General features: G+C 36.0%; 2 protein-coding genes across 2 annotated transcripts in view; one reads left to right on the plus strand and one right to left on the minus strand.

Annotated features, from left to right (window-relative positions):
• Window positions 1–1445: 1445 nt before the first annotated feature.
• LOC139145294 (uncharacterized) lies at window positions 1446–20328 on the minus strand. Its single transcript, XM_070716343.1, has 6 exons — window positions 20200–20328; window positions 14519–14743; window positions 12411–12558; window positions 11106–11251; window positions 10507–10686; window positions 1446–7502 (listed from the first exon to the last, which is right to left on the minus strand). Exons 2-6 carry the CDS (start codon window positions 14721–14723, stop codon window positions 7318–7320), a joined length of 864 nt encoding a protein of 287 aa, XP_070572444.1. The 5' UTR covers window positions 14724–14743; window positions 20200–20328; the 3' UTR covers window positions 1446–7317.
• A 239-nt stretch (window positions 20329–20567) lies between these two features.
• LOC139145296 (SH2B adapter protein 2-like) overlaps window positions 20568–24261 on the plus strand; it is a 49155-nt gene continuing 45461 nt past the window's right edge. Inside the window, 1 exon segment of the mRNA XM_070716344.1 lies at window positions 20568–21345. Coding sequence (XP_070572445.1) covers window positions 20716–21345 — 630 coding nt within the window. The 5' untranslated portion in view covers window positions 20568–20715.

Genomic DNA, 24261 nt, shown 5'->3' on the forward strand with positions numbered 1-24261 from the left:
AGGTATTCCAAAAAATATCCTAGTTGAGGAAGGGAAAGTGCTTTGAAATTTGCCATTCCATTGCAAAAGTGTGGTGACTCTACAGACTTTTCTACCTGTCTCTCCGTGAAGACCTGAGGTGAATATACCTACAATGTATCATTCACATCAATGTACATAGTAAATGGTCTGTGAATTCATTTGTCTGACCTCTCTCATCTATTAAGCTCCTACAGTACTTCATACATATTGATAAAGTCATAAAGAACAAATTGTTTGTATTCTTCAATGGCGGCAGAAGTGGTGTGCAATTTTTTTTTTAAATCAACATATTTTGTAAATGATTTTATGATACAATGCCAAGTCGGTGCAAGCATTTAGAAGTTTTTGCTAAAAAAATTTATTACCATACAATTAAATATGTTACTACAAATTTTAAAACAGCGTAACCTATCAAGGAGAGAAGAAAATATTTTGTGAATTGTCCTTAACTACCAGAATCTACATGTGAATAAATGCCCCTATATACCCAAACCTATTTACACAAAACACTGATTATAAGATCTAATGGCACTATAATCCAGTGTTTACTAGTATGTTATGTTACAAATGACAGGATGTTACAAATGAGATTTTGTTCTTATCTCCATCATATGTTACTCTGTTTTTGAAATCTGTCACAAGTGCTGAGAAAATTGCAACTTCAAAGTTGGTATTTGTAGCTTTTTTAGGTACAAACAAGGTGTCTAGATCAGCAAAATGAGGACAGCAATTCCAGAGAACAATTGATATTATATTGACTGTATCCTGGCCACACAGGGATGCAGCTCATGAAGGGAAACTGTGCTGATGGAATTTCTCATTTGACTTCATTCGTTGTCATCATTAATTTCCATGGTTAGTTTTGCATTATTCAGCTCTTCTGCATATTTCAGAGACTACCCACATAAATCGCAGCTCACTCCGGAAACAAATACTGATGCTCACATGGAGAGCAATAAATCAGTCTGAATCATCCTTTGTCCTTTGTGTGTGAGCAGCATCCTGGTAGGACTTGCACGATTTGAATGTTTGAACTGACAGACATGACTAATGCGTAACATGTACACGTGGAAATACACGTTTGTCCTCAGCATTTTTAGTTCCAACAGGACACCTCATCCAGACATCCAACCGATCACATGTCAAACAAATCATAGCTGAAAGACAACCTTTGCCCTCATACATAATTCATGTGTGGCTTCACTCATCAACGTGACAAAATCCATAAACATAAGCCGACTGGAAAAGATGATAAACGAATTAGAAAGTGTTCAACTGAAAACACTGTGCCACAAATTGATAAAGGCAATGGGAATGATGAAATTGTGGAGAATAAAATTTGTTGAAAATTCTTTCATCTGAATAAAAAATTTTTCAAGGAAGGGGGTTTGGAACTTTTAATAATACACTTATTAGACTCAACGTGTATGCATAGTGATTGTACACATCTTTATTCAACATTACCTCTGGAAGATATATCATACAATATATTTCATATATGCAATGTTATATCATTTGCTGATTGCAATAATGAACACAAGCATCCAAAAATACTATGATCTGAAGTTAATTACACATACACCAATAAAATCAGTCAACATCAAGCATCCAAAAATTCTGTAAATGGTTTCATTTCATTTTGTCATTACACGTCATTTTAGCCAATCCTGTAAAATTGTCTTTGTATTGCTGCAAACACTGTACTATACATATGTTTGGAATAATTGTGCCTCGTGTCTCAGTTCACCACAATGACATACAAAGAGAGAGAATTAACAGTGGCAATGCTGAGGCACTGAAGTGTACTATGGATCAGCTCAAACGTTCACAAACAACTCAGATTTAAATGCTACAATTACAATATTTCACATCCAACTGTGGCTAGAGTCTAACTATTGTTTTCAAGCTCTGTCAAAAACCACACACTTTTTGGATAACTATAAACTGAGCTGGAACTTGACAGCTAGATTCTGCACTAAATTGAGCTGCACTAACCTACAGGACAAATTCAGTCATGTTACTCTTGTGTCAAAAGGATATTTTTGACACTGCCATCAAAGATGTGCATCAAGTATCTTACACACATTATATGATGCTATGCACTAAAGTGTGAAATTATTTTCAAATCCTTACAAGAAGCTGCCTTATAACAATTCTATTTAGATTTACTACAGAATAAAAACTGAATACTATTTCTGCAAAGTTTCATGGTCTTTAATGAGGCCTACTCAGCTATAATAATTATTGACAGCAAAAAGATGCATAATAAAAAGTAAAATAGCATTTGCTGATGATTTTATGAGAGTCATAATTCAGTACAATGGAAAACGGTGGAGAGAAATCATTGTAAATGGACCAAAACTCAGTCAATAATTAACATATGAGCTCTCCATTCTTTACACCTTTGGTGAAATTATCATAACCTTTACCCACCATTATTAATCTTTAAAATTTGTGTTAAAATTACAACAAAATGTACATGAAGACAGTACTGCTTGTGATACAAATTCTACCCTGCAGTGGTGCAGGTTGCATGTAACTTTGTGCATGCTGAACACTGTCGACAATTTACATTGTGTGAGAGAGAGAGTCCCAACATGCAGTGTTGTGAAATTGATCTAAAATACTATAAAACACATTTCTCAAAGCCTGAGTTTCCTAAAACGATTTGTCAAACCACAGACACTCTCTAGTTCTGAAGTGATAGTATACTGGTGCACACAATTCATTACATCCAGTCTTGCTCCAAAACTGTGTGATGTTAATATATGCTATAGCGCACACCCACAGAACATGATATGAACACGCATTGAATTGTAATTTTTCTGTTGGAAAATTATACTTTAATTTGCTATGAACTTTTTTATGTGTAGAATACGATATATTATAAACGTCTGCTAACAGCTTGAAAAGCATTTTTAAACCAAGTTTTATGATGCTACATACGGTCATCCATTGTACAATTATTTGTGGCGCATGTCATTCAAAAATGTACTTTTCATTTATGGATCATTTAATTCCTAAATTTATACATTGCAAAAGAACGACATTGGTTAATTCTAAAAAAATTAAGTGTTATTTATCTGAAAGATCACTGCTTTTTTGACAGAAAAATTCCAGGACGCCAGCAATGCATGGCACACATGTATAAAATGATGGATGCGATCTATGAGTATATTGCAATGCTACAAGAAAATACTGAACTATGGACCTTACATATGAAAGACTACAGTTGAACTTTGACCCTGATGATTTGCTTCTCCCTTCACTGTTCATATAAAAGCAGAGGTGTTGAAGGACAGCACAATATCACTGCAGCCAGACAGAGTGCCTGTGGTCGAGCAATATCAATAGATTTGAATAAAATCTCATCTCAAATTTGTGTACCAGAGATCCAGCAAACTGGAACCAAATATTATAAGAATGGATCAAAGTGTGATGGTAAAATTTCAATTGTGCATTCCTATATTCATCATGCATGTTACCGTTACAGACGCCTTTCACATTGCATCGATACCCAAAAACACATCAAATACTGATAGTTTCAATGCCGCAAAGTGGTTGTATTACCCTGAAGAACAATATGATTTTAAGTTCATCACACTTCGTTGACCATTGCACATTGATGAAAAGTAAATGCAACATCATATAAGTAGTATTTGCGATGTTCTGGACAAGTTTAAAATTCGTCTGACAAGTCTACCAATCGAGTAAGATTATGTGACCATGCATTATAAATGTCTACAGACCAACTAAAACATGAGTTTTCTGAGAAGTCTGTACGATTGTGATACCTGTGACTTCAATGATTTTTTTTCTTAAAACACTAATCATTGGACCCACTGAACTTTGAACTGGTACTTGATGGTTAATTACCTGTAGTGTGTGATGGCCACATAAAGCTTGGTTGCCTTGGTAACAGAGGTCAATAACCTTTTGCACATATTGTTATGTCTCCCAACATCAGAAATACTGTTCATGCAAAAATAGAGTTGTATTTAAAAATACATGCAACCCTGTCTGACATATTACATACTTTATAATGACATAGAGTTAAAATTTTCATAAAACATATTTCTTAAAATCCTTCCTTGTTAAAACCAACATCTGCTTTTCTGCCCAAAAAGACAAAAGCTCAGCAGTAAACAAGTGTACATTCCATTATAAAATATTGATTTTTACATACAAATAGCACAAATAGCACAAATTTTATTTTAAGTCCTTGAGGAATTACAGCAAATCTCAGCATAGATTTGACCATGAGATAATATTATAGAACCTCATATCACTGATTCAGGATTTATGCTTTGGTTTCCAAATGTGTTGAAGTAGCTTTGAATGTTGCCCTCTAGTGGCAGATTCCTTGAGAGAAGAATAATGGATCTTCAATCGTAGTTTTTAGGAAAACAGCCTTTGGCCTTTGTTAATGCCCGCACAGTTGCTTTCTTGGCACAAATGATAAATTTTTCAAATATTACAGTGTGCAAATTATCACTGTAAGAGACAGATCCAATGCAAAACACCATATTCTTTTTGTATATGGGAATCTGCTGCTGACAGGCAACACCTAAATAAACTTTTGTCAACAAAGAAATATACCTGATACGTGACTGGTTTGAGTATATATGTATCTAACCATCAAATTTCCACAGAAATTTGCTGTAAGACTCACAACATATCTTTCCCATAAAATTTTACACTGATTCTGACTGATGACTGAGCCTAAAAACAACTATTTAATTAGAAACTCAATAATACATCCGAAACTAAGAAATACCAAAGGGCTAAACGTACAAATTAAATTACTGTATTGCAAAATATGTGTTCAACTCTTTCTGAAGTCATGCAAAATATTTAAGTAGAGAGATGAAACAATATATATATGAACAAATTTGAATGAAAAATTAATATACAGCACCATAAAAGACTAACTGCACAAACTTAATTTTGGAGAAACATAGGAAAAAATTCTGATATCTGCTTTTGTTCTCGTTACACTTTGACCTTTGGATGGTGGCTGGTTCAAAAGGAGGTAGACTTTTGGAATGGGTAATTGGAATGGATGGACAAATGGAATGGATAGACATTTGAAATGGGTGATTTGGAATGGATGATTTGAGGATAGACATTTGAAATGGGTGATTTGGAATGGATAGACAAATGGCACTGGTGATTTGGAATGAATGATTTGGAATGGATAGACAAATGGAATGGATTATTTGGAATGGATAGACAAATGGAATGCATAATTTGGAATGGATAGACGAATGGAATGGGTAATTTGGAATATGGATGGACAAATGGAAGTGTGATTTGAAATGGATGGGCATTTTGAATGGATGGACATGTGGAATGGGTGATATGAAAATGACAATTTGGCAAAGACAGGTGAGACAGACAGTTTGGAATGGATTCTTGCAATGAAAGATTAAAGCAAATGTGATATATTGCACAATGTGATGAACAGTGCTGACTGTTGAAGTACAGTTTGGTATAGCACTGAGATCTGATACCATGCGAGGTGTCCAGGTACCCTACAGCATCTTATTGCCTTATGCCGCAATGTGGAGACATAAAGCATTAAACTGCACAAGGCACCATATTTAACAAAACTTGAAAGTCATGATAATGATTGATGAAAGTCATAGTAGAGCTGGAAAAAACTAAAAAGTCACGTCTTTTGAGGTAGCGCCCTTCAATAGCAACCAATGGACTGAATGAGCATCAAAACAACTCACAGGCATGACTCTATGATCATAGTCTTCCTGTTCCACTGAGTTATTTAACCCTTTCACCCCTATTCTCTGAATATAGTTTCACCTGCATGACTGAAAACAATGGGAACTTATCAAAACTTGGTAATAAGAGGGCTAAAGTATCATATCCACTGCTTCTCATATAGTTCTCCCCGGTTGGCTGATACAGATTAAGTTATTTAAAATTATTAAGTTTAAAAATTATTTTGCTAAAAGCAAAAGCTAGAAAGTAGTTTAAAAAGCTGACAAATTCCTTCAAATTACCTTGTTTCTTTTCTTCTGAAAAAAGAGAACTGAGGTTTTTCCAATGTTCTTCCCCACCTCCATCCCCATCCCTGCCTGCTGTATATGCCAAAACCTACCTCAGTGAGGCAAAATAGTTATTAAGAAACAATCACAGGGTACATACAATGGTATGTGGAGAGCAGGCATAGGAAATACCATGGAGGTAGTATGCTAGCATGACGGTATTTGCTACTACCTCCATGGCAATGCAGAACATACCACAGATTCTGACTATTGATACAGCAATGGAGGAATATTCTAGAATAATGTTTCAATGTTTTGTAAGTGATATTCACAAGGGCTGTCAGCTTTGGTACCAACAGCATTCACAATAATTCTTAGGATAAACTGGATCAATGAGATTTATATTTTAAAAGCTTACAGCGATGGAACTGAATTTTAATGTAAAATAGTGCACTCTCCTTCTTATTCATGGTTTTCTGAAAACCTGAGGATAAGTAAATTCAAAGAAGGCATAAAAGAAGTGTTGTGAAGTTTTTCATGGCAAGTTTTGTGCAGTTTGTGTGAATTCACTCTACCTGATTATACAAAATATCGAAATAATCCAAAACCCCACTCTTTTCATAGTCTGCCATTGCAGAGCTTCCTATTTTGGTATATTCCATTTGGAGAAATCTTAATTACCCTTCATTCACCATGGTTTAGCCCAAAACCCATTGTTATCAATGGTAAGTGTGGTATATAATGCACAATTCAGGGCAGATGAATATTCCACATTGACAAAGAACATTAGCATAAAATTTCAATACTGAAACAATGCTCATTAATATAATTTGCATAAATTAATACTAATCTGCCCCGTATCTTGCACTATAATAGAAGTGTGGACATGCTGAGAGAATTGGGGTGAACAGATTAATCGTTTCCTCCAGAGTTGACATCATGTATGGCAGCCTGAATGGCATGATCAAGTAACAAGCAAAGTTCAAAAACAGGATTGAAGTATTATTACTTGAGTTCAAGTTGAAATATTATCACATGATCTCAAGTTCATATGAAACTTTGTGTTATTAATATCTAATTGTGTGCGTAAAGTTCAAAGACAGAGAAGATTTGAATTTTTCAGGTTTGTTCATGCCCAGTCCTGTCACCCCAACTTCCCAGTTGTTGGTCCTATGATACCATTAAAAACAATGGGTTAGACTACAATGTAATGAGAAAATGAGCTTCTTTCATAATCTGTACCCAAAGTACCAAAATGATGAGGAAATGAGCAATTCTATCAAAAATACCCTTAGTAGTATATATTGTCGTCAAGGTGAACTCCACTGACCGCGTTTCTGAGGTCATCTTCCATCTTATAGTTGTCAAGACTCACTTCAACAAATTTGCTGACCAAGTGCTTGTTGAGTTCTTTCTGCCAGTTGACGTCAGTGTGCATTTGAAGTAGCGCGCTGCAAATTTGTTCTTTTTCGTGTTCTGAAATGTAAATGAGGAATAACTATAAGGTTTGGAATGACCGTTAAAATAATAAACTGTGTTCAATGAAACACCCTTTGTGAGTTTAAAAAGGGTTTATACACTCATAATCCCTTCTATGGCGCCTCTAATTAGATTCTTTGTTTGCCGTCTTTGAATTTTCCTAATATCCACCCTCCCCAATCAGGTAAAAATAAACAAGCACAGAAATACAATACAGAGTGAAAACATACACTAATATTCCAATGTACTTGGTCGAGTAAAGAAAATAGCTATTTTTGATTTGTAGTAACTTTAAACACTTGTGTCTGTATTTCACTGATCATTTTCCGTGAAAAACTACCTACCCACTGACGGCATACAAAGAATTTAGTAGTGGTGCCTAATCTAAGATATCTCTACTTAAACAGAAACGTATTCAAACAAATTTAACATCAATCCTATTTTTTCCCTCATCAATTTGGTCAGGATGGAATAAGCAAAACCCTAGCATGATGGAAATTGAAGGGGCAGATTTCTGACATGGTACATCAACTATTCTGTATGTGGCTATCATAATCATGCCTTGACAATCTCTGTTTGAAATTGAATTTTCAATTCTCTAAAAAAATATTTCCTTTCCAGTCGATGTCATCTGCAATATGTCCCGCTTTCATCTGAGGTCTTTATGATGGAAACACACAGTGAGAAATCGTCAAGAGTACGTGTACATTGGTAGTATCTAGGAAGATCTTTCTCAACTATGAAAACAATTACAAATGTTAATTTATACAATCCTTTACAGTTTTATAAAAGTTTCTGTTACATTGCAACTTCTCCTGTTTGACTAAACAAAAGCTAGTTATCCAAGTCATTAAAGTTTTGAACAAGCAACCTAGCGGCGATATAGCTCCGCTGTGTTTATAGAGAATAACTATTTTTGACACATGTTGATGAAGGAGGTGGAAATCTTTGATAGCTTAATGCAGTGGCCAGAAAAAAAGTGGCAAAAATAGCTGCAAAAATACACAATTGAAGATTTCATCATACTTTGAATATATCACAGCGGATCATCCCTAAGAACATGTCAACCAAAGCTATCTGATGAGTAGTTTTTTGAGAATAAAATTTTCTGACCAAAAATGGCAACAATTGCCCCCAAAAATAAAAATTGCAGATTTCATCATAATTTCAAAAGATCAAATTTAGTTCATCTATAGAAACCTGTATACCAAATTTCAAAGCTGTTAGACCAGTACTTTTTGAGAAACATGTTTTGACCAAAAATGGCTAAAATTGCCCCCAAAATTCAAAATTGCAGATTTCATCATAATTTCGATAAATATCATTCAGTTCATCTATAGAATTCTGCATACTAAATTTCAGAGCTATCAGACGAGTACTTTTTGAGAAACACATTTTTTGACCAAAAATGGCTAAAATTGCCACAAAAATACAAAATAACAGATTTCATCAGAAATTCAATATATATTACTTAGCTCATCTGTAGAAACCTGTATACCAAATTTCAAAGCTATCAGACCAGTACTTTTTGAGAAATACATTTTTTGACCAAAAATGGCAAAAATTGCCCAAAATTACAAAATTGCAGATTTCATCATAATTTCAATAAATATCATTAAGGTGATCTGTAGGAACGTGTATACAAAATTGCAAAGCTATCAGATGAGTAGTTTTGGAAATACACATTTTTTGACCAAAAATGGAAAAAATTGCCCCAAAAATACAAAATTACAGATTTCATAAGAAATTCAATATATATTACTTAGTTCACCTATAGAAACCTGTATACTGAATTTCAAAACTATCAGACCAGTACTTTTTGAGAAATACATTTTTTGACCAAAAATGGCAAAAATTGCCTTAAAAATGCAAATTTGCATATTTCTGCACAATTTGAACAAATCTGAAATAGATCATCCTTAGGGACATATGTACCAAATATCAAAGCTATCTGACTGGTAGTTTTGAAGAAGAAGATTTTTAAAGATTTTTTTACCAAAAATGACAAAAATTGCCTTAAAAATACAAATATGCAAATTTCACCACGATTTGAACAAATCTGACTGAAGTCACCCTAAGTAAACTGCATATCAAATTTCAAAGCAATCGGACAAGCTGTTTCAGAGAAGATTTTTTTACCAAAAACACCAAAAAATGCCCCAAAAATACAAATATGCAAATTTCACCACGATATGAACAAACTTAAGTGAGGTCATCCTAAGTGAATGGCATATAAAATTTGAAAGCAGTTTGACTTGCGGTTTCAGAGGAGAAGACAATTGTTGACGGACGACGACAACGACGACGACGGAAAATCAACCTGTCTGATAAGCTCCGCCTCGCTGACAGCGGAGCTAAAAAACCAACACAGTGAAATCTATCCCTCATCAGGATACATTTTGATAACAGCTGGCCTTTTTAGGCAGAAAGTTACGAGTTTGTTTGACTCCTGCGACAAAAAAAATGTTTCTGAGTTCCCCAATTATTTCTTATGGCATTTCCAGAATCACAGCTTATCAAAACATAATGGTAAGTTATGCATAAAACAGTATGGTTTTACCGAGAGCAGTTCGCCTATAAACATTACAATAGTTCCACAATCAGTTACCATGATTCCCATGCCATACCAATGCAATTACAGCAGGGGGCAGTAGACCTCTTACTAGGTTCCAAATAAATTCATTTGCCTTCCATAATCATAGGAAACACACTGGTATTAAAGGTATTACTAAAGAATTTCTGTACACAGTACACGATCTGAAGTATATGAATATCCTGCATTGATAATGATTCATTATCTCCAGATTTGCACACTAAAACAATACTCAATAATACACTTTGCATAAATCAATACAAAATATCAAAATTCAAGCACGAGATGAAACTTTGGGGGCAGCCTCGGCTACTTACATTTATGATTCCAAAAAGCAGCCTTTCTGAATTAATGAGCTCAATAAAAGAAAAGCATAGTTACTATCTGCCTAGAGAGGGCAGTACTTACCTGGCATTCTGGCATTGACAGCTATTGGGTAAATAGGCAGAGGACCAAAGGAAGTCAATACGTGTATATTCCTAGCAACTTCAGGATTGTCCTTCATTTGGAAAGCAAGACAGTTACTATCTATGATTGCTGTTTCCACTGTTTGGTCTAATATAAGTTTGATGGACTTCAAATGTGACCCTAAAAATGGCAACAAACAAGAAAAGTCATAAACAAGATCAATTATATATATGTATATATACATATATATGTATATATATATATATATATATATATATATATATATATATATATATATATATATATATATATATATATATATATATATATATGAGATACACTATTACACTATGCCCTTTATGTTACTAACTTCTCTTCAAATTAAGAAAATTTCACTCACTACATTTACTCATATATGGCAGATGCACAGAATTTTACATTATTCCTAAATTGAGGAATGGCATGAGCATATAAGATAACACTGGACAAACCCTCTGAACATTGTCGTCATTATTCAGTGGACAGGTGAGGACTTATTCATATGTAAATTCAAATTAAAGGAAACAAGATTCCGTTACTAGGGACAGATGGGTACTTACCAGACTGTAATACATGTCCAAAGAAACTTGTATTTTCTCCCATTTGCTTCAGTGTTCTAAGCATTGCATAGCAGCCGCTGAGAGAGTGGGGATCATTATACACCCACTTACAACCGCGGAGATTCACAAATTCTTTGAAACGTTCTCTGCAAGAAGATGACGTGAAAACAGGCAACAATGAATGTAATGAGAAAGCAGATGTCGGGAACCAGCTAATTGGTTGCCATGCAAACCAGCGATTGGATTGCAGGTCATTTATAATATGCTTCCTGGGAATAAAATATTTATTGACTGCCAGATATCTTACTCAGAAATGAATTACCTCTGATGCAGATGATACCATGGTATAAATCACAATATTTTTTATGAATGTAAAATGATTAATACATTTATCATTTTTGTAATAAAATCAATTAGTCAGTGAACGACATGTCATAATAGAACAGCTACATCAGTTTAAAATATCATAATCATTAATGCACACACAAATCACCGACAATATAGTCCATTCATGAAATTTCAAAGATAAAGTTTGCAAGAAGCTGTAGTTACAAATAATCCATTTGTATAACAATTAAAAATCTCTTAACTATTTATCATTTCTATCTAAATCTCAACTTGACCTGTTGACTTAAAGCCCTTACACTGAACACTCATGTTTTTGATGACTGAAGCGTCAACTTTTGGTCTTTCATTCAGACAGTGCTTGCGTACACTTCATAATCTTTGACAATGGCAGGCATAAGTTAACTTTGACTGGTGGCTTTTTGGATATTTATTATGCAAACTTAATGGATCCCGACACATTTTTCGGTCAGAATTATTACAAGAATAACAGCATTGTCACAGTGCTATGTTTTACTGCCAAAACAAATAGTTTTGGAAAAATTTTATGTACAGGCCTTTGGTATGGTTGTTAAGAAGGGCAGAATCCTGTTCAACATGATTTCTTGACTGCCCATGATGAATTTTAGAGGACATCTACTGTTTGAGAGATGTTAGCACAGATTTTTGTCTAAACTACGATAATTTTGCTTCCCTTTTCCAAGGATGCTTGAAGGCATCCATTGCATACTACAGTTGCACCAATGTGGGACACCAAAGAATCCATTTTGTAAATGTGCCCTACATGAGTAATGAATAATCCCTTTTGCCGACCATTCTGTGACCACTTACTGTACAGCGTCCACTGCACAAGCTACCAAGCAGTTAACATGTCAAAAAAACAAAACTGCTGTCTCTCCTAAAACAGCAAAGTGGAAACTTTTTCAAAGTGCATTATCTGTGAAATATTGGAGATCGTACTTGTTGTCAGCGTGCACTATAAGGTCTGCGAAGTAGACAGGTCTGTTCTGAGCCCTGGGGTGCATGTACACTGGTCCTGCTTGTAAGAGTTCAACAGGTGCCTTCTTATCCCGCAGTAGTTTCATGAATGCTGTGCTGCACAGGAACCCTAGGATGACAAGAAAATTTTATTTTGTGAGTGGTAGGCTGACTCATTTCTCACTGCATTAAAAAACTAACAAACCACTTGAAATATCTGAACTTCAAACTTTACATAATGGAGTATTTTATCGTACCAGTATATTGATGGCGCAAATACAGCAATCTGATTGGTTGAAACATGAAAATGTACCTTGCTATATTCGCGATATACCATGTGTGAGCTTTTAGCTTGAGAAAAACACTATTTTTAATGTTTCACAACAGCATTTCAATATACTCTTATGATACAATAGCAATAAACCACCTCAGCAATGGGTATACCACTCAATTTTGACCAGATCACTCTCTATATGCACTCGCTATCGCTTGTACATGTCACGAACTGGTCAAAATCTCGTGGTATAACATCGTTGGTTGTGGTTTATTGCTTAAAGGCATGGTTCAGGCGTCAGATTGTCTTGCCAGGAAATTACTTACTAGATTGCAATTTCAATGGAAAACAAAAGGCTATGACACCTTCATAATCCTCTTACAGACTAGAACACACTCGATCCCTGGGATCGATTCTCCTACCTTTAATGACACAAAGTTAATGAGCCATTTGAGATGTCTGAACTCCATATTTATTACTTGAAGGCCATTTAACATATAATTTGTGGAAAGGTTCGATAAGTTGGCCTTGTTCATTAATTTTGATAAGTTGTACGCAACTTCTGATATTTAATCAAATATTTAATCAAATAGAAAGAATTATAGAGATTGAAAGTGCCGTATGACTAGTATTTCTATATTTAATATATTAATTCACCACAGTAGCAGCTGCCGATGGTTTCCTAAAAACTTATCACAGAGTACTGAATTTGTGGAGACATACTCCAGTTAGACCTATCATTGAAACATCCAATTATAGATAGCCTCTTTCTACTGTCACCGATACAATGGACAGCTAATGCAGTGAGCAGGAATCTTCAATGGTAAAAATGTCAAACATCTTAATCTTCTTGCTTTGAACTTTGATTCCACTTAAAGAATGTAGGAACACTCTCCGAGCTTGTCACTTCTTGTAGCAATGACTCAATTTCAGAGAAGAAATATGTCAAGAATGCGCCGAGAAAACTCCATTGATTTATTGATTTTCGCATCATTAATTAATGTGGGTGTTTACAGTTGTGGGTTAAGACTTTAAGGTTAATAAAGCAGAGAATGGATGCAGATCAGGGAAATCAATAAAATAATCAGACCTAGTAATCAGCCAACTGAACAAGCACTGCACATCTTCCCCTTAAAGCTGATACTTGCCATGGCCACATTGATATACCATTGACTACATCAGCTACTCAAAGCTTGAAACACAGACAGCAAATAGCAACAGCTTGAATCTTTCTTTCAAGTCAGCATGCTATAAACTTAATTTTTGGTTATTTTGTTTGTTTGTTTGGTTTGGTTTTGTTTTGTTTGTTTGGGTTTTTTTTTTGGGGGGGGGGTTGTAGAAATCTGACAGAATGTAAATGATCCAGAATAGCTTATAAGAGTAAAAAAAATTACTTGTTTGAAGTGTTAATATCAAATAAGTAGATTACAGCAGACATAAATATCCGTGTAATATTCAACTTCCTGGGAAATCTGTCATTTGCACTGGACCAGTTCTGGAGTTACTCAACTACACAGTCACTAAACTACATGTAATATAGGACAGTCCTTCAACCACATTTGACAATCAATTTGATGATTCCAAGTGGGTTCTCATCAGCTCTTAACTTGTACTCATATTATTATCACTATAAAAAAAAATACAGTCTGCCACTATTTTATATTTCCCTTCAGATGAAATTATAAATCTAATCAAGAATAATTTGAGCCAAGACGCTCTCAAATATATCCCTGAATTCTTCCCAGCATACCCTAAGAAGATACATTTCATGTGTCATGTATATCTGTTCATATGACATCACCTTCACCAAACTTACCAATGTCAACTTCATCACGTGTGAAAGGATCTATCCTGTCGAGCGGTGGTCCTGACCATCGGCTTTCATAGATGAGGTAAGCGTCTTTGTTCAGCTTCTCTTCCAGATACTGCATCACAGTTTCAAAGTATTCCACGGGAACACTAGGGGCAAGATAAGTGATGAACCGAAGCCTGCCATTCTTTCCTGCAGTAACGTCGTTCATTGTGTTCTTTCAAAACCGTTCTGCAAATGGAGGAAGGTGGAATTTATTGTCAGTCAGACCTGAGCATATGACTTAGGAAAAAAAATATTCATCATGTGTTTGGTCCTGCCAAATATACACTGGCATAGGATTTGCAGTGGTTTGGTCAGATGTTGTTTTAAAATAAGTGTATCAGGAGCTAACCAGCAGCTGAAAAATGCTAAGTCAGCATTTTCACCGTTGAGTTTTTTCCCCTGCTGCGCATAAACATTTACTTGATGGTGTACACATAGGGGGATATCTCCAAAGACAAGCACTATGACAGTAAAAATTTATTGGTGTGTAGGATAAAATTTCTTTTCATTGAGCTATGTCAAAACTGTTCAATGAAAAGAGGCAGTGGTAGTTTTTCTTCCGATGGTAAAAAGATGTATAGGGTGCACATGCTGATCATTCACAACCTTTATGAGAAGACAGGCACAAAGTTATGTATGTACATACATGTACTACATGGGCATCTGAAGGCTGTCAACTAAACAATCTGACTTGGTTTGTTTGTTCAAACAATGTGTCATCACTGTTAGCAATGTGACTACATATCTATGTAAGCATGTATACAGTATGATAGACAAACAAAGTGAGCACACGAACTCAATATGGGGTGACTGAATTTTTGTAAGTTGTAAACTATCATGCATTTGAAGTTTTATCTGAGTGACACAAAATGAAATCTGCCACTATGCATCCAAACCATATCATACTCAGAATGAGCTTCACATGACCTTCATGTATTTTTTGCAGTTATCAAAGCAACAGACATGTACCAAGCTTGAATAAGTGACTCAGGTACAGTTCATTCAACTCAAATAAAGACTCAGTGCCAAGGTGTCACGGTTGACCTTGAAAGACCTTTCAAAACAGGTGTAGCAGTGAGGGATATCAGTAGAGCACAAAGGGAAATGTTGATTTTTCAAATATGAACAAATTACTATTATTCAAATTTTACATCTGCTCTCTACCTAGTGCGAGACACAAAATTATGACTTTCTATTCACAGAAACCTTCTTTGATCTTATAATTTTAGCTATGTATGATGATGTAATACTTATAAAGGTGTCAATGACCTCAAAAAATGGTGGTGTGGTACTATGAGGTTCTTGACATGTTTAATTCATATGTGTAAAATATGAGCTCTCACTGCAGTCTGTCCACAGATTCTGTACAACATGTTGTCATAATTCAAATACAAATGAAGTATCTCTACTGCAGTGGTGATCACTGAGTGCAGCCTACTGTGTGGTTCTACACAGTTGTAAGGTACAACACTCCTAGCCTATGAATATGACATAAAATCAATTTATGGCAAGTAAATCACCAAGTCCAAGAAACATTACAAAAAAAAATACAAAACAAAAAAGATAAAAGAAATAAAAAAAGTTGAGGTGGTGAAAAAGTTTGATAAAAACATCAGATTTGTCTGATATCAAAAAATCTTTCAAAGTCATCACAGTCGTAAGCTCAGTGAAATTGTTAAAATGTTGAGCTGATTAAATTGTCTTGTTTTAAGTGTCCAGCTTGTTTGATGTAAAAAAATCTTTCAAAATCAAGTAGGCCATGGTTACATTGAGATACTGGGACTGTCGTGACAGATACGTTCTACAATGTAGGGACTGTGGTGATGTCTATCACAGCACTGAGCTGGTGAGATGTGCATGGAATTTAGTAATCGTGTGGATTGATATCATCGGTACAAGATCTGAATCCATAGGTGAAAGATGCACAATTCACACGACTATGAAATATTGATGTGTGGGTATTCAGCTAAAACTAGGTTAGGTCTGAATAAGATATTTTAATAGCATAGCTTAGCTATAAAGGGGGCACAGAAATAGCTACCTAGGATTTGATGAGTCAACATTACAAAGTGGATGGCCAACAGGTGGAACTTCCCACATTTAGTGTTATCAAATATCTCTGTGTTCTGCCATCTCTTAGTATGATCACTAAGTTTTCTGGGTCATTAATTTTCTATGTCATAAAATTTATTGCTGAGATAGAACAATTGTAAAGTTTAACTTTCTCTTGCCATGATAAAGCTGTATGATGTCATTTTACTAGAATATGCAGGTGTGTATCTTTAATGATCCACACTTTTGAAAGTCTGGAATCCGTTTACAACATCTTCAAAATGCGGTGATCTGTTCAGTTTGTCTGAATACAGCTATTTGATGGTCTTGTCGATAACTTACTGGACTTCAAGCTCAGACACCTCATAGTGGAAGATAGCAACACATGACACAAATTCACACACTGGGGCAATAGTGAAAGTTACTGAAAAGCTGCAAAGTGTTCTTGAGCAATCACAAGTTAACAGTGGCAGCTAAATTTGGATACGGGTTCTTCCTGTATATCTTTTCTGAATGTAAAAATTGGATTATCCAATTATGAAGGATCAGTCTTTCATGAAAACAGCCAACATCATCCTGTATTATAAACATTACAAGTATGCTTGAAGGCAGCATTATAAATTTATATATGTACTGTATTGGATTGCAGATGTACAGCCACAAAATAATTCTTATTCATGGTACTACTGCACTTGACGTTAATAATGGACATGGTCCCGTCTGAGCATTCTAACAGGTGGGGCAAAACTTTGTTTGATGTGAAAGACATATAACAATCATTTCTTTTTGGGTAGCTTAGAGTGCGGCAACTTCCATTTCACACTTGACATAACACTGTGATAAGAAAACTAGAAATAATCGTTGTAGAAGATGCAAAAACTTTAAAACATGCAAGAGAACAGTATCATTAGGTACCATTAGACAACCTTCCTTTCAGTGTTTTCGAAAATACATTTAAATACAGTTGTGATATTCACATACTCACCACTGGAAACTAACACAATGTAAGATGATTAAGCAATAAAGCACACCCAGCGACGGTATACCACGAGATTTTGACCAGTTCACGACATATATGCACGAGCGATGAAGTAAACTGGTCAAAATCTAGTGGTATACCGTCGCTGGGGGTGATTTATTGCTATTATATCATAACAGTATATTGAAATTCTGGCATGGAACGTCAAAAACGGATTTTTGCTCAAGCTGAGAGCTCACACGTATGCCAGCCGTGGTATATCGCCAATATACCACGGTTCTTTTCGCGTCTCGACCAATCAGATTGCTGTATTTGCGCCATCAATATACTGATATAATATGATAATTGATATCTCTTATCAGTTCCACATCAGACCATGAAGGTGAAAAAATTACCTACATAGGCTCCCTGATGAGCCAAGTTGTACTTGGACCGTGGGCTTACATGCAACTAAATGCAACCAATATCATTGCCAACCACTCCTTCCCCAATCATGGATGTAGTAGTGGTTACCTCCATCAATGTGCAAAAGAAAAGGGAGGAAGTTTTTCCAAATCTGGTCATTGCAGGTCCTCCCTTCACACAATCAAAAAATGTAGATCTCATAATAATAGGCCACAGGTGATACTTGCTAATGCTAGTGAGTTCAATCACAGTCTACGTATGTGGAGTATGTGCACTTATAAGGCTGCGTTCACAAAAAACGGTTAGGGGGGGGCTGGAGGAATTCAGGGGGGGATTCGAAAATTTTAGGGGTAGTGGAGGGGGGGACTTGAAAATTTTGCTCTACCTGTAGGGGGGGGGACTTGAAAATTTTTGGGTCCCTTTTGAGTTTTACATTTTCCAATTCCAAGTTTTTGTAGGTTATTCAATGAAAAATGAATACCATTTTTTATGTCATGTTAGTAATAATTTAACAAAATCTAGAACCATTTTGTCACATTTCATGACTTTTATCTCGAAAAAATCTAAACGTGTGATTTGTCGTTAAAAACAAACTTGAGCCTCGTAACAGGGCAGAAGCTGCAACTGTTAATGATTACTGCATCAATATTTCTATGCAATATAACAACTACAGTTTCTTGCTGTCTCCCTACAGCATCTCAAACACACAATATTTGGTTTGTCGACAAAGCCTGTATAAATATAAATATGTATTTGGTGATAATTTAATTGGATTCCAGACTGACAGTCAGTTGTCAGTGATACAAATGCATGGTACACATACATAGGCTGTGATAGCGGGCTGAATACTGGACAATTCAACATGCTGTAGGGAGTAGAAGAAGAACGCAGTTGTAAAACTGAACAAAAATATTGCCAACATTATCAAAGTTAATACAGCTACTGCCTACGGGTAGTGTCACTATCAGATACTACCATGCTACTGCAGTGTCACTGTCACTGCATACCTGAACAGTGACAGAGACAGCTCTGACTCTACTGTACATGGTAGTTGAAGAAGAGTTTTGGTCAAATAATGCTCATGACAGTGAAACTCACTTGTACACAAGATCAGGCCAGAGAGCAACACATGGAAGAAAACATAGAAATGTTTGAATTCTGGCATATGAGAATAATCAAATATTAAAGAAAAAAGATGGGGTCACCATGCTTGATTTTCTAAATTTTCAAACTCTTATTATAAAATGATACAGAAGTAAAACTTTGAATAGTAATGACTAAAAGAAAAAATATGTGACCAAATGGAATTATTTATTTTTTAACCAAATTTGCAATTATCACACCCAAAATTTCAGAGATTAAAATATTTATTTGATGGAATATTTTAATCTTCCGGTATTGTCAATTTTGAGTAGCATCTAATTCATATAGGTCTTGTAGTTTTGAAACAATTTTTTGGTAGGTCACTGTGCAATACGGTAATTAGCCAGAATTCACAATTTTCCTACTCTCTCATGATTGCATTTTGTGTGCTCTTCAACAGGAGCAATTGACCTGGCCAGAGTTTGATTAACTCAAGTTGGCTTTTAGACCAATAAATCTGAAAAATTCACTTATGCATTTAAAGAACTTGCCTTGGGAATATGACTATACAAAGTGCTAATACAGGTAGTGTTGAACACCTGTGAGCAGAACGGCGCAATACATGTTATTTTTTCTGCGCTCACATCCTTTACAAATATGCGGGCCTGTGATAGTTGGGGGGGGGGACTTGAAAAATTTTGACCATATAGAGGGGGGGCATTTGAAAATTTTTTAGGGTACTTAGGGGGGGATCTGAAAAAAAATAAGATTTCAATCGAGATTCCTCCAGCCCCCCCCCCCCTAATCGTTATTTGTGAACGCAGCCTAAAATCACTCCTTGTCCCTGAAGATGATTGGAACAGGAGCCAAAAAGCTGCAGTAATCCGACACGACGTCCACAGTACTGTACACCACAGGCACCGCCGTAGTTGCGCTTTTAGTGTAGTACTAGTAGCTGCTGGGCAACTGCGGCGGTGCCTGTGCGGTACACACCGGGCCGTGCACAGGCGCTGTAGGGACATGCCAATCCCGACAAAAAACCTATGTTATGAAATGAAAGTTCTGATACTTAAAGAAAGTGCATCAGGTGGAGCAGTCTGGAAACCGTAACGTTAAAACTTACCTTGTCGATCGGCTCTACGTAATTAGTTTTGCAAAAATTGCACGAAAGCAACCGGCACCGGCAGAGAGGATCTCTCACACATGCACAAGTTCTAGGTGACCTCGATGAAAGGTGAATATCCGGGGACTTTTAAATAGTACCCTTTAACTTGGTGTGATAAATTTTATTTCGTTGATAAGTTGTTTCTACAGAAAGACGGTATAATTTTATGGTTTGCTGTGTACTTTCTTAGCTACTACCCAGATGATATTTGATAGCTAACATTCTGAGAAGGTATTTCGATGAGGAAGACTAAAACATTACCATGCATAACACAAACGATAAATGAGCAGCCATATTACAAAATAATTGCTTCTTACGATGTTATACTCGACCAGGAAATCTCCGAACAAGCTTGACAGTACACAGTACTGTGTTTATGTGTAAGATTTGCGATGTGACGATCAGCTCGATTTTCAAGGTCCCCGTAATGATTTCCTAATTTATTCCACGAAGGATAAAACAGAAGTTTCAAGAATGGAAAACGGTAGAGTTGGAAGTGGAGAAATAATTTCAACCGAAATGGACTGGGCCGAGTTTTGCGAAAATCACGCCCAAATCGCAGCAGCAGAGTTTGCTAGACACTTCCGTCACTTTATTACCGAGAACCCACAGTACGAAGAGTCAGACGCCAGCAGTAAGTTTGCTCGCAGATACGTTGAACATTTTCTCGACCACTTCGAAGTGGAAGTGCACAAGGGTTTTAACACGACGGGGGATACGCGAGGTGCCCATTTGAACGGCCGAAAGCTTGCAAGCGATCTGAACTTAAACAATGCACACTTAAATGATGAAGACTCGAATAATCAATCGGAGCATAGCTTACATTCCAAAGTGGATAAAGCAAAACCCCTGGTGTCTTCCAAAGTCGGGAAAAAAATGTCTTTTAGGAATATGCGAGAGACGGTCAGAGCGAAGTTTCGGAGACAGCATGCGGATGACAGTGGTCACGCTAAAATGCGACCGAAACACGATGTTTTGAAGGAGGGGATAGTCAACCAGCTAATTGGAGAAGATGTCAATGGGCGAAACAAATGGGAGCGAAGTCGACTTACACTTGTTAAGACTGACGCGGGTCATATGCTAGAATTTTACAGCCCTCCCAAGGTGAGTGCTTTTTCAACACAAAGCTAAGATTCAATAACTCTGAGAACTTGCCTACCGTTTGCATTGTGTACATCGTCTCTTTACGTTTTACTGGTAACGTAAACACAAAGGTTTGATAATTTGTGTCGAAAACAAGACTATTGTCAGGCGAACGTGCGTAACATTATTACTCTGTGCTCCTCCCCCACATCTTAAGAAAACCATGTTTTCTCGTCATTTTAAGTACATCCCACTTTCGTATGAATACTTTAATAGGGCTTCTCTGTAGTCCATGAATGTTACCAGCTCGCACTTTGATCAGAACATGTACTGACAAAATATTTTGAATCACACCTTAAAATGAGTTAAACATAGATTGTTTACTGATAAAAAGATACAATTGTTGTATACTTATTAGTTATATATGCTTAACTAGCCTTAAAGGTTTTCTTTGAAAAATATATAGTATTCACTCTGTCATAGATAACTTCCATAGTAACCCCATGTGGTTATCATTATGCTCATCATTGACAGTGGTGGTGGCCCTAAAAGGTCACAGTTATCAATCAATGTCAATGGTACTACCCACATACGTGTACATGTCAGGTTTCGTATAGAAGTGATGATAGTACATGAATATGCTATATATGTATGCTAGTATGTAATAGCATTAACGCCCACACATTTTCATCAGTCACTGTTTAATAGCGCCCACATAGATCTGATAGTTTCAAAGTATGTTTCTTACACCATAGAGGTAGATCCAGAGTTCTTACCCCCGTGTTTACACAAGGCTTTCAACATGGTGTTCCTACCCGGGGTACATCAGTGGTTCCATTCTTGTATGTCTGCAACTATCCTTCTGATGAAGTGATGGCTTTGTTCATTTTGCACACACACCATCTATCCATTTATCCTTGCAAACCTTGAAACTTTGTTTCTGGAATGGATGTACTCCGATGAAAGAAGTCACATAATATTATAAACACAACATTGTTTACTCTCTTTGAGTACATGCATAACAATAAAATGTTAACTTTCTCGGTGCCAGCTCAGGTAGAAGACAGCCATTTCCTGTGCCAAATTACATTACAGGGTACCGGTAATCTTCTTTACAGTAACCCTGTAAAAAAGTGACAGTTGGATGTTGTTTCCTTTAGCATTGTACTGCAGATATGAAAAATAACAGCTCGCCAGTATTTTGATTTTCTATTCAAACTTAGTCATTTTCAGTCATCACACTACATTGTATTCATACATATAAATGCTTTCAGCAGGTTGAGACCCAAGAAATTTCAGTTGAATTACATATTGCTGGTGACAAACACAGTAGAGTCGTTAAGTTTCCTCTCTGGTTTAAAGACCTCGCCAATTATAAACATATACTCCTTTTCTTTGATTTATGCAAATTCTGAAAATGTTCTTGTCATATAAGAGTGGGATCATTCTGAAAGTCCAGTTCTTCTCTAAATATCAGATTGCATAGTGGCTCAGTTACATGACTTTCATAAAGGAAGTTCGTATGATAATGAGTTCTTTAAAATTAAAAGATTTTGGCAGCATTCTATGCCCTTTAACTGCTCTTTTGAGAATATTTAAATTTATTGTCATTGCAAGTATATGCATGTCTGTTATGTATGTATGTCAGTTCCAATGCTGGAAGAATTATCATTTTTAGGCTGATTTTCTAACATCATATGAATTCCAAAAAATACTATGTATGAAGTCAAAGTCTGCATCTAGACTGTGCATTCAAAAAAACTTCTAAAGTAAAGTTTTAAGACATTAGTTTTTGCACTGTATGTTTCCATTGGCTAGCAACAGAATCAGTATACGATTTACAAGATTTTGTGTGTTTGTAACATCATTTGCAATTTCTCAGGTTTGCCTTTCCTGTTGTGCATTCGGCCTTGTGATGTCACTTCCTACGCAGCACAAGGGCAGAAACAATAACAACTCAGGGGGAGTATCTTCACTATTGTCACCAACCACAGAATAAAAAGCATGTTATATCATAGTCTTTTCACTTTCACTGAACTCTCAGCCCTTCCTAGTGGCAATATTTGTGATGTGCAACACGCAAAGGTATCCCTTTAACTGCCAGACTGTCGAGTCAGTGACAAGCAGTACTGAGCCAAAATCATATGTATTTTCACCCGCTTTGCTTGGTCTGTTATAGTAGCAAGCAGCCTTAGTCTGTAAAATTTATGTTTACAGTATCTCTGTCTTCAGGGACCTTCAATTCCACAAATTATATATATGGGACATATGCACCATATGGGACATGTTTTGCTTTACTAGTTTTAACGAACTTGATCTGACAGTGGAATGTGAACTTGGCAGAAAAGGGGATCTGTAGTACTCTGCAACCTTTCTTGTTTCCAGTGATCACGTAGATGTGTACAGTTTTACAGATGCATACAAATCTCTTTGAAATTTGATGCATCTGATCATTTTGGCGTGAAGATCCTCAAAATAATTATAAAACAAGTAAAAGTTGTGGACTCAAGCCTTTTTCTTGCCAGACTGTACATCATCCATGTATCACTTCCCCATCTACCAAGTCAATAAAAAGCAGTATTGAGCCAAAACCATATGTATGTTCACCCACCTGACTTGGTCTGTTGTAGCAGCTCTAGTCCACAGAAATCATGTGTACAGTATCAATGTTTTCAGGGGCCCTCTCAAATGTCTCAGTTCTTGTTAAAATACGACATATGGGACATGTTATGCTTCAGTAGTGTTAACCAACTGACCTGATGGTGACATGAACATAGCAGGATAAGGGTTAATGCCTAGCTTTGAAATTCCAAAGTCTTTGCACAAGACTGTGTTTTGATGTCCAATAGCAAATGTGTAGACTAGTAGAGGATTAATTGTACACAATTTATAGTGAAATAAACATTTTTCTTTTTGTGATAATGGTGTGTTGTAAAT

Source organism: Ptychodera flava, chromosome 12 (assembly GCF_041260155.1).
Source record: "Ptychodera flava strain L36383 chromosome 12, AS_Pfla_20210202, whole genome shotgun sequence".
Classification (NCBI taxonomy): domain Eukaryota; kingdom Metazoa; phylum Hemichordata; class Enteropneusta; family Ptychoderidae; genus Ptychodera; species Ptychodera flava.